Source organism: Arachis hypogaea, chromosome 10, assembly GCF_003086295.3.
Source record: "Arachis hypogaea cultivar Tifrunner chromosome 10, arahy.Tifrunner.gnm2.J5K5, whole genome shotgun sequence".
Taxonomy (NCBI): Eukaryota; Viridiplantae; Streptophyta; class Magnoliopsida; order Fabales; family Fabaceae; genus Arachis; species Arachis hypogaea.
The window spans coordinates 1,831,643-1,843,671 of NC_092045.1; the positions used below are offsets into that span (position 1 = coordinate 1,831,643).

General features: G+C 35.5%; 3 protein-coding genes across 3 annotated transcripts; 1 reads left to right on the plus strand and 2 right to left on the minus strand.

Annotated features, from left to right (window-relative positions):
- Positions 1-4,905: 4,905 nt before the first annotated feature.
- On the plus strand, positions 4,906-6,909 carry LOC112714505 (magnesium-chelatase subunit ChlI, chloroplastic). The gene is made up of 2 exons (XM_025766120.3): positions 4,906-5,287; positions 5,458-6,909. Exons 1-2 carry the CDS (start codon positions 5,087-5,089, stop codon positions 6,508-6,510), a joined length of 1,254 nt encoding a protein of 417 aa, XP_025621905.1. The 5' UTR covers positions 4,906-5,086; the 3' UTR covers positions 6,511-6,909.
- Positions 6,910-7,080: 171 nt separating this feature from the next.
- Positions 7,081-8,417, minus strand: LOC112714506 (nudix hydrolase 15, mitochondrial). The gene is made up of 4 exons (XM_025766121.2): positions 8,038-8,417; positions 7,807-7,949; positions 7,609-7,728; positions 7,081-7,532 (listed from the first exon to the last, which is right to left on the minus strand). Exons 1-4 carry the CDS (start codon positions 8,288-8,290, stop codon positions 7,296-7,298), a joined length of 753 nt encoding a protein of 250 aa, XP_025621906.1. The 5' UTR covers positions 8,291-8,417; the 3' UTR covers positions 7,081-7,295.
- Positions 8,418-8,884: 467 nt separating this feature from the next.
- Positions 8,885-11,207, minus strand: LOC112718111 (nudix hydrolase 15, mitochondrial). The gene is made up of 5 exons (XM_025770011.3): positions 11,102-11,207; positions 10,335-10,665; positions 9,978-10,120; positions 9,581-9,700; positions 8,885-9,507 (listed from the first exon to the last, which is right to left on the minus strand). Exons 2-5 carry the CDS (start codon positions 10,627-10,629, stop codon positions 9,286-9,288), a joined length of 780 nt encoding a protein of 259 aa, XP_025625796.1. The 5' UTR covers positions 10,630-10,665; positions 11,102-11,207; the 3' UTR covers positions 8,885-9,285.
- Between the last annotated feature and the right edge of the window lie 822 nt (positions 11,208-12,029).

Below are 12,029 nucleotides of genomic sequence, written 5' to 3' on the forward strand. Positions count from 1 at the left end.
GATTCAATGAGAGCTAAGGTCCTTCGCTGACCTTGGTGACCAGCCCACTTGGTGTCGTGGCATTCTCTTACCAACTTCCTTCTCAGATTTTCCCATTTAGGAACGTATAGTCTTCTCCCTTTTGTGTAGAGAAGGTCGTTTTCTAACCAAAATCTTTTGGTCTTACCTTCTCTAGCCAACTCCACCAACTTCTTGGCTAATGGATCGTGATGCAACCCTTCCTTGATGGTATGCACAATATCTCCTTCAGCCATAGAAATGGCCCCCATCCTGTATGGTTTTGAGATAGGCGGTTTCGCTCCTAACTCCAATTCAATGTTGTCATCCATCTTTCTTCTAGGTGGTAACTGCTTTGGCAACTCGAGAGGTATCACATCCCTATTTTCTTCAAGGACTTCCTTGATTTTATAGGGAACATCTTCTCCTTTGGCTGTTGACTCCTCTTGTAGTAAAGCCAAAGACATCATCTCCTCCTTCTTGAAACCTTTCTTGAGTTGCATGGTCGAGAGCATCGAGATTCCTCCCGCCTTTGAGATTGTAGGGACCATGCATGGAGACCCTTTCTCCATGACACATACTATATTGTAGTATGGCATAGGTATTATATTTGCTTTCCTTTGCAAATCGAGTCCGATGACTATTTTAAAATCGTCCATGGGTGCTACTGAGAAATCCACAAGGCCCTTCCAAGAACCAAGAGTCATCTCAACCCCTTTTGCTACTCCCTTAAGGGGTTTACCCTTGGTGTTCACGGGTTTGAACCAGCCATTCTTTTCGGTGATCTTCAACCCAAGTCTCTTTGCTTCATCAAGCGTGATGAAGTTGTGTGTAGCACCAGTGTCGATCATAGCCATAACGGGTTTTTCATTGATAAAGGCTTTGACATACATCAAGCCTTTCTTTTCTGCGGTGCTTGCCTCTTTGCCCTTCACAGCATTTATGTATTGGATGGATCCAACACACTCAGTTACTTGAGTTTGAGCTTCTCGTTCCTCGGCGATAGATGCCAGAGTCCCTAGCTTGGGACAGTCCTTCATTTGGTGTGGTCCCTTGCACACGAAGCATCCTCCTTTGGGCACGAAAGTCTTCTTCTTTTCTTCGTACTCTTTCTTTGAAGAGTATTTTCCTTCCTTCTTGGTTGAGAAACTCTTCCCCTTATCTCCCCCACCTTTAGCAAAACTAGGCTTGGAGGAAGACTTGGGTTTAGAGTCTCCCCTATGATACTCAGTGAGTGATTCGGCCACCACGATGGCCTCATCGACATCCTTAACATTTCTTCTTTGTAGTTCTTGCTTTGCCCAAGGTTGGAGTCCATCAATGAAGAAGAACAATGCATCCTCTGATGCTAAGTTGGGGATTTGAAGCGTGAGAGTAGTAAACTCCTTTACGTAGTCGCTAATCATACTCTTGTGCTTCAACTCCCTCAACTTCTTCCTTGCTTCATAAACCACATTCTCAGGGAAGAATTGTCTTTTCAATTCCCTTTTGAAATCTTCCCATGTGGCTATGTTGCAAGTACCCTTTTCCATATCTACGCACTTTCTCCTCCACCACAAAGTAGCATTATCAGAAAGGTAGAGAGCTGCAGTGCGTACCTTTATTGCTTCTTCGACCACCCCTTGGCCTTCGAAGTACCTCTCCATTTGCCATAGGAAGTTCTCCACCTCGCGAGCGTCCCTTACGCCCTTGAACTCCTTTGGCTTGGGGAGATCAATCTTTGTTGTCTCCCTTATAATGGTTGGTCGAGATTTCGCCTCCTCGAACCAAATTCGAACTTCCTCAAATAGCTTTAAGGAGTTCTCAAGCTTCTCTTCAATTTGGAGCATGCTTTCTTTGAAAGCATCTAGTTCTCCTAACACGTGAGCCTCGAGGGTCTCCTTATCATGTTCTATCCTTTGGAAACGCTCATCCATAGAGGATAGAACATTCTCCAACACAGAAACTCTCTCTTTTAGGAAGTTAGAGTCCTTACCTCTAGGCTCACTTGAAGAACGGATCTTCTTGCCTCCCCATTGAGAAGGAATAGCATCCCTTCCCATTTGAAACTCAACATGCTCCATGGTGATATTAGAAGCCATTCCCACAAACCACTTGTGCTCCCTCTCGAACCTTGCTCTGATACCAAATTGTCACGGCCTTGGACACACTCCAACGCTACCGTGCCGGCACTCGGACTTACTCAACCTCTTGAGCTAAGACCAAGTCAGCCTAACCCTCAATACTTAGCAAGAAAGCTAAGAATACAAGAGAACACAAGAGAAAGGAAGCTTTGGTGGAAGAACACTTTATTGCTCAAGTGTGGTTACAAATGATTCACACACACCAAACTCTAACTCTCACCCCTATTTATAGTCATCCACCTCCTCAATGGATGGTTAGGATTAAATCTAATCAACGGTCCAGATTAATCATCCAGAACCTTCTTTACAAATATCTATCCTACCACAACTCTCTAAATGTTTTTAGATTATTCCATACCACTCTTTATATTTCTATATACATCTATACTCTTCTAAAATATTCTATGATCTTCTAGAGTCTTCTAGAACCTTCTAGGGTATTCCAGGAACTTCTAGGACATTCTAGAACGTTCCAGAACCATCTAGAGTATTATCAACACTCTAGAAAACTATACAAACACTGTTAAATTTAACCTTCTAAAATTTACCGTGACATGCTGCTTACTTCTGCTAGTGAGGATGTGTTATCAAACCACATGAGTGCTCAGAGGATCTTCAGAGTCTAATTATTATTTACCATTATATATTTGGTGAAAACTCAGGTGCAGTCGACTTCACGTGAAATTTATAGTCGAGAGCCGTTAGATGAAAATTTAGTCAAATCAGTCAAATCATCTAATGGCTCTCAATTATCAATTTCATATGAAGTCGACTGTACCTGAGTTTTCACATATATATTTATATATTGTTGCTCAAAATTAAGAACTTCATCGTTAGAAATGTGTAATTCTTATTTTGAAAGCTACTTTCTACCGTCTGTATGTACTATGTTTTGCATATAAGCTAAGTAGACATGAACCTTCTATCTTTGGTACAAGGACAGAATTATATTTGGCAATATTTGTATTGCGGAAATGTTTTATAACAAAAGAAATTAGCCAAAACAACTCTAACTTGTCTTATTTAACATTAATTAATTATTACAACAATTAATAAATGCTAAATAAAGTAAGTTCTGACTGTTTTTTTTTTTTCTCCTTAGTATTATTACTGATGTACGTTAAGTTTCAATCACCAATCAACCACCTATACAGCTATGCCCAATGAAATTATCATAGTATTGTTAGTTTGGCTTTGATTTTTATTCTTTTATATGTTTTGGTCGTTTAGCGAAGCACCAAAAGTCTATTGTCTTCTAACCGTGAGTGAGAGACAAAATAAATAAATACATAAATAAAATTATTTCATTAACATGAAGTACGCCTCAATATGCAACTTATGAAGTTAATTTGGCTTCTTGGACTCTTGTAAATAAGGACCAAGTTCTTCAATGGAGAATGACTAGCATGATGCAAGTTGTTGCTTACTTCTGCTAGCTAGTGAGGATGTGCTATCCAACCGCATGAGTGCTCAGAGGATTTTCACACTCTAATTAATTATTTTTTACGTATTGTTGGCTAAAAAATGTCTGTTCTAGTTGAACTGAGGTAGTTTGACTTTTCCTTTCATTTATCTTTTAAAATCATGTGATATTATAATTTTAAGGGAGTCACTCAGGTAAAGATGTCTAAAACGTCTTTTTTTTTTAAAGATATTTTTCAGTAATTAAAATTTAACATATATAATCAATTAAATTATGTTATTTTTGTCAAAATTAGACTAGACAAATTAATTTAACCGAAAAAATAGTGAATCAAATCTTGAATTGGTCTAAATTAATATTATATTTTTATAAAAAAATGACTACAATACCCTTATTATATATATATATATATATATATATATATATATATATATATATATATATATATATATATATTTTAAATTCTAAAAATCTTAACCCCACGATAGAAAAATAAAAGACTAAAATTTAGGATTTTCAGAATTAATATATATAATAGAAGTATTTTAGTCATTTTTTATAATAGGGTATTGTAGTCATTTTTTATAAAAAATAATATTAATTTAGACCAGTTCAAGATTTGATTTCCCATTTTTCAGTCAAATCAATTTGTCTAGTTTAATTTTGACAAAAATAACATGATTTAATCGATTATATATATTAAATTTTAATTATTAAAAAACATCTTTATAAAAAGACGTTTTCAGCGTCTTTATCTGAGTGGCTCCCTAATTTTAAATAACCAATATTTTAGGCATATGATTGTAAATTAAAGTGGACCAACTTCTTAATTGTCATGATTTATCAAATTTATTTTAAACTTTAAATTATACAATTTATAAATCTCAACCGAATGCAATGCATTCTTAATAAGTTAAAAAAAAATATTAAGGAGTTTATTCTTTTTATCAATACAAAATTTTTATATTATAAAATTTAAAATTTAGAATTTAGTTTTTAATATTTAAAATTGGATGAGTATGATTTTTGTTCTTAATATTTATAATTTTTTTAAATATCGATAATATTTAATTTGATTCAATTTTGTTTTTTAAAATTTTTTATTTATTCAATTTTATTCTTAATATGTTTGATTTGTGTCAAAGCTACTTTTGAATATTTTTAATTTTTCTTCTAATGTTTTACATAGATTTAATATTTAAAATAATTTTAATATTTAAAATAATTTTAATACAAATTAAAAATATTAAAAATAAAATTAACATTAAAAGTATTATAAAACAATAAAAAATTATACTTTATCTTAAATTTTATTGATTGCTCGAGTTAATGTTTAAATAAAGAAAGAAAAGGGAGATCATTGGGTTGGGTAAAATACAGAGGAAAATGCTAATGAAATCCATCTTCTTATCCCCGAAGCTTTCTGGCCAATAGGAGAATGACAGCTGTCATCATTGCTCAATAAGCACAAAACAGAAAGCGAAACTGAAACTGAAACTGAAATTGAAACCGAAGCTGAAACTGCAACTACCCTTCTCCGAGCATGGCGTCGTCCACGCTGGGCACTTGCTCCGTTGCGCTCCTCTCTTCAACTTACCTTTCTTCTTCATCAAACCATTCCTTTCAATCTCTGTCCCTCGCATCAGGCCGCAAGTTGTACGGAGGAATAGGAATCTGTCGTATCAAGGGAACCTCTCAATTTTCTGTTGCCAGCGTTGCCACTGAAGTCAACTCTGTTCAACAGGTACGTAACGTAATTCTCATCACCAATTTTGAAACCTACTCCATAGCATTTTGCTTTCATTCTTCTCATATTACTTGCACCACAGCGTTTTGTTCATCTTGTTGATACTTGATAGTATGTTGCTAATCAATTTACTTGTTTCATGGCAACTATAAAATTTTCATATCCAGGCTCAGAAGATTGCTGCTAAAGAAAGCCAGAGGCCAGTGTATCCATTTCCTGCAATAGTTGGACAGGATGAGATGAAGCTTTGCCTTCTCCTTAATGTGATTGATCCCAAGATTGGAGGTGTCATGATCATGGGGGATAGAGGCACTGGTAAATCCACAACTGTCAGGTCATTGGTAGATTTGCTTCCTGAAATCATGGTTGTTGCCGGCGACCCTTATAACTCAGACCCAGAGGATCCTGAGTTCATGGGCATTGAAGTCCGAGAGCGCGTGCTGAAAGGAGAGAGCCTTCAGGTTGTCTTAAGCAAGATTAACATGGTTGATTTGCCATTGGGAGCTACAGAAGATAGAGTATGTGGAACAATTGACATTGAGAAAGCCTTAACTGAGGGTGTTAAGGCCTTTGAACCTGGGTTACTAGCTAAAGCTAATAGGGGAATCCTATATGTGGATGAGGTTAATCTTCTGGATGATCACTTGGTGGATGTCTTGTTGGATTCTGCTGCTTCTGGTTGGAACACGGTGGAGAGAGAAGGCATCTCAATCTCACATCCTGCTCGGTTTATCCTAATTGGCTCGGGCAACCCTGAAGAAGGGGAGCTCCGGCCGCAACTGCTGGATAGGTTTGGAATGCATGCTCAAGTGGGGACTGTTAGGGATGCTGAGCTTAGAGTGAAGATTGTTGAGGAGAGAGCTCGATTCGACAAAAACCCAAAGGAGTTCCGGGACTCTTACAAAGCTGAGCAGGAGAAGCTCCAGACACAAATTTCCTCAGCAAGGAGTTCGCTTTCGTCTGTTCAAATAGACCAAGACCTCAAGGTGAAAATCTCAAAGGTTTGTGCAGAGTTGAATGTGGATGGTTTGAGAGGAGACATAGTCACAAATAGAGCTGCAAAAGCTCTGGCTGCTCTGAAGGGAAGAGACAAGGTGATTGCAGAGGATATTGCTACTGTGATCCCTAACTGCTTGAGACATCGTCTTAGAAAGGATCCATTAGAGTCAATAGACTCGGGTGTTCTTGTCATTGAGAAATTTTATGAGGTATTTAGCTGAGGGTGAGGGTCTATTTGCTATGGTATCTGATGAGCATGTTACTACATTATTCTGAAGTTTTCCCTTTTTATTTATTTGGGGATTTTTCATTGTTCTAAACATTTGCAAGATTCAGAAACTCCATGTAAACAGGAAATTTTATATTCATCTGTGTCTGTAACTTGCTAGAGGTATTCTGCTAAGTTTATGTACCATAGTGAGGGAAATATGATTGGGGAAGTTTTAAGCTTTTCAGAGGACTCGAAAAGAGTTTAACTTTAGTGCTTGTTAGCATATGGGGGTTATAACCTTTTCGGCTGAGTTATCTACTTGTTCTATTGAATTTGGTTACATAGTTTTCTTCAGTTTGACTATTATTATTTTATATATAAGACACAGCAAAATCAGTGTTTGAGAGTATATGTTTGTATATGCTAGCTTTTATGATTCCCTAAGCAGTATCACTTTTAAAGTGTATAAAGCTAAGATGCTAATTTTCAACACAATTCCCTTATCATAAACTAGGTTAAATACCATAACATTCAACACAATATACATAAGAAAGCATTAATAACACAAAATAATGTGCACTTTGTCAGCAGGGAAATTTAGATCATGATCATTATTAAAGCTATATCACTGAAACAGTGCTTCACAAATAAGTGAGAAGTTTCTCAATTCCTCATGACCTTCCTCCAAATTCAGTTTGCTTCAATCACCTGTTTTATATTGCTCAAAAAAAGGAGAGCAGGTTCATCTGAAAAATATCATACAAATTAAAAGATGTAAAAATGGTAAAACTAAAACTACTTGGAACTATTCTGTAACATTATCATGTCGTTTTCAGTAATTCCTCCCCAGATTTTAGGCCTCTGCTCTAGAAACTCCGGCGGCCGCTGAAGTAAAACGGTCGCTGCCCTGATCAAGATAGCAGCAGTTATAGCCCATATCACATACTGTGTATTCTCAAATTCATAATCAAAATAATGTACAAGATGCTTCTCTCCCATCCATTCTCTTTCCTCAGCTCTCCTATTCTCATTCTGCATGCAAACCATGATCTCAAAAACTAAGTATACATAAGTTTTCACCCAAGAAATTAAATTTAGTACAACAAACCTTGAGGAACATCTCCAATGGAACATCAAATATTGCTTCAACTTCAGCTGAATCTAAAACCGGTGAAAATGCATCCTTGTTGGACAATATTCCCACCACAGGTATTACTGTAATGCCATACTGCAAATTAAAATCACTTTGTAAAGTAAACAAAATTGAGGAAAAAAGAAATGCAGCTAAACTTCTAGAAGTGCATACCTTAGTATGAAAGGGTTCAAGAAGAGTAATAACAGAAACAAGAGAAGGGTCCAATCCAATTTCCTCCTTAGCCTCCCTCAAAGCGGTTTCTACATCATCAGCATCACCTTCTTCCCTCTTGCCACCTGGCAGAGCAACCTCACCTGCAACAACCAACACAAACCCATTTCAGCTAGGGCGAGAAAGAAACAAACTTTGCAACTTTGAGGTTGAAATTGAAAGCGATCAAACCGGAATGGCGTGAGAGAGAAGAAGCCCTCAAAGTGAGGATCACTCTGAGATTCCCATCGGAACCTTCGAAGAGACAGATCAGAACCGCAGCTCTCTTGGTCGGTTTCGAGGTGAAATGGCTGCGCTTCAAGTTGTGGGGGTTGTTGGTTATGGAAGGTTGGAAATGATGAAGCAAAGCTTGTAGTCTCTGTGAACCTCGTACCTCAGCACTGTTTGATTCCATTTTCCCCTTCCTATGTTTTCTGCTTTCCATGTTGTTCTTATTAGATTCCAAATATTGTATTTTTGAGTCTTAAAGTATAAACTTGAGAGTTCTTTTATTGATGGCATGCAAGACAGGAAATCAATTTTTAGTGGTTTATTCTATTGCTTCAGAAGACAAGATTAGTTTGATATTTGGTACAAGAACTTATTAAGAGTTAAAAAAATAACTTTTTTTATAATACTATTATTTTTTATCACATTTCTATAAAATAAGTAATTTTAGAACTAAAAATCCAAACATAAAATAACTTATTTATAAGCTAATTTTAATATAGTCATTTATTATTTAAATTTTTTTTTAAAATAAGCTTAATTAAACTGTTTATCCAAACTGGTCCTTAGTCAGTTAGGTGCTAGCTGCCACTATATTTGCATTCATCTTTTTTTCAATACAATTACCAGAATAAATTATTTTGTATGAAAAAAGTTTTACATGATGTTGTTATGTATCATATTTTCCAATTGATCAAATATTTTTATCGCATCATAAATATATGATAATCGATTCGATTGTTGAAGGTGTGCACATAACATTTTTTTGTTAACAATTAAAAAAAAAATTCAAAATAATTACACATTTTAAAAATTAAATGAACTTCAAATTATGGCAAGTTAAACATCAAGTCAAACAAAATTACAAAGGCAAATATATATCTAGAATCTAGATCTAGGAATCTGACTCTCCTATTGAATCAAAGTTGTAACCAACAACAACATGCATGAGAAGACAAAACTCAAAAGTACCTTCTACTCTTGAGCCCTGCAACACTTGCAAGAACTTCTCTCTAAGTGAAAAAAGGACAATCTGACATAATAGAACTGAGGAATGAACTTCCAAGTGCTGTGCTATATAACTACCCTTTTCCTTTCCCAATGAATCTAATCACCTACCTTGGATTCTTAACATCTGTAGGCTGTATCTGTGATGAACATTGTACTATCACCAAATGATTAACACAATGAATAATCCAATAAACGTTGAATTCAATGAATTAAAGTATCCTTGGTTATGTCCCTAGGAATCATTATAGGATTGTGCTCCAAGAAAGCTGGTGGCCGTTGATACACAACTGATGCAGCCTTTATCAACATGCCAGCTGTTAAACCCCATATGAGGTATTTCTTGTGCTCAATTTCATATTCAAATAAATGTATCACATACTTCTCTCCCATCCATATCCTCTCTTCTTGCTTCCTCTTTTCATCCTGATCAATGTAAGATAATCATTAGATTTATATAAACTATAAGAGTTTTATTGTTATAAAATCTAAAATGGACCTTGAGAAACATTTCCAAAGGTACATCAAATACAGCTTCTACTTCAGCAGGATTTGGAGCTGGCTTGAATGCTTTTTTGTCATGAAGTATGCCAATGACAGGAACCACTATTATGAGGTACTGCAAAGGAAACAAAAACTAATAAAAATACAACATAGATTAAAATATTTACAAGTCTTGGAAACAAGTCTTGAAAGATTCTTAACTCTTTTACAAGTCTCCCAACCAATATGCATTTTCTGAAAGATTCTTAACTCTTTTACATCATAAAATATTTACAAGTCTTGAAAGCTTCCCAGACTTTGACCAAATATTGAACAAATGAAAACAAGAAACTGAGGGTGAACTCTCATGAATGTCATTTCTTTGAACATCAGAGATCAAAGGGGATTCATACCTTAGAGAAGAATGGTTCAAGAAATGTAACAACATCAACAAGTTGAGGGTCCAACCCAACTTCCTCCATTGCCTCTCTTTTTGCAGTGTCTCCATCATCCTTATCACCTTCTTCTGCCTTACCACCAGGCAAGGCCACTTCACCTGCAATTGATATAGTCCCTCATGCTAGATATATTTTTTAATAACTATAAGAAAATAAATGTATACCCTTTACTAATATATGTTAGCTTTTGGTCTAGTGTTAAGCATTTTTTGATGATTTTGAAGTCCTGTTTAGTCATTTTCCCCGTTTTTGAAAAGCAAACAACATGATCACACAAGTTTTCTTCTGTATTGTGTGACAAACTGAGCTTACCTGAGTACATAGAGAGCTTGGAAGATCGCTTGGTGAGGATCACTCGTAGTTCCCCTGCGTCGCCTTCGAAGATGCAGATCAAAACAGCAGCTCTCTTGAATCTAAATTCTCCTTTGTTTTGAGCAATTGCAGTGGCTGGTCCCGGGAAACCGACTCGGGAAACAACCTTGCCTTTGCTTTCTTCCATGATCTTTTCTAACATGTCCTCAGAGAATGGTGGGGGCTTGTGAAGTCTGAGCCGTTGTGCCAAGGCTAGGAGCCTCTTCTGTCCTCCATTGTTATTGGAAGGATCCATGAACTTTGAGGGGGAGAGAAAGAAGCTATGCTGATGCTATTTCACAACGGAAACCATGAATGTTAGTTAAGTAGCACTACCATAATATCATAAATGTCCTGAAACTGTAGAAATTGATGAAATTTTATGGTAGCTTTGATTGGATGATCTCAATGGAAACCTGTTTTTGGAGACAAATATTAATTTTCTTTAAAGTACAAAAAAGTGTCATAAGAAAACCACCGACATCTAAATCTTATTACGGTGCCCAATTGCCATTAGTTTGAGCTTAGTTGTTTATGATTGATCATGAATAATGAGAAATTAAATGCAAGAAACTTTCCAGCTACCGAAGGAATTGGAATGCTGAATATGAATGTACTACTGAGTATTTTCAATTCATCCATATTGTAAATGATTCTCTAATATCTTCTAGTTTAGAAAATGTTCTTGATACTGCCTCATTCGCTTGATATCACACGAAAATTCTTACCTTAAAAAGAACAGAACGGAACAGGTCCAGTGTGATGAGACAACAAGGTTGTTGGCTATCAACAATGGAAGATTTTCATTTTCAAGCAACTATTCTGGTGAGAAACATTCATAATTTTTATTTCATTTATTTTATTTTATTTATTTATGATTCAACTGCTAGTATCTTTATTGCAAAGGTAGGCTACAGCCTCCACTCTATTATCCTATTGAGTAGACACTGGCCACCATGTTTGTGAACCTAAACCATGCATGTATACATTCACAGTACTCAAATGAGTTGCATTGTTGACCTTGAATGGCATGGTGGCAATTTCGCACCCTTTTCATATAAATAGACAGCAAAGTTAGATCGGTGACAGTTTGGCATATTAATGATTATTCTATTTTTTTTCTTTTGTCTGATTATTAATGGTAGGCAACAAGGCCTGAAGAATATCACATCCCTTGAATTTGGGATTTGTTTTAAGTCTTTGAAATGAAAAAGGTGAAACAGAATCTAACTAACAGAAAAAGTTTAGAAAATATAATGACACAACTCTTTAAGACATGTGTTATAGACATTTTTTTTAGGTTTAATTTTCCACACCAATCTATTATGACGAGTAAATTTAGTTACTGGTGAATTTTATACGAGGATACAATGAAAAATATTTGACTTATTTTTATACTCATAAAGTCAAACCTTAAACTAATGATATTTTAGGTTGCATTTGTTTATGGAGACAAGACATTGAGACAGGAATACTGAGACATAAAATCGTATTTGACAAAGACATGGACAGAGACAATATGTCCAGAGACACTAAATTAATATATTTTATGAAGACGCTAACAAAAAACACAACTTATTTTTTATTTTTTTTTCATTGTTCTTATTAAATTAGTGTATATTCTCTGTTTTTTCTTCTGCCAAAAAAAAATAATGA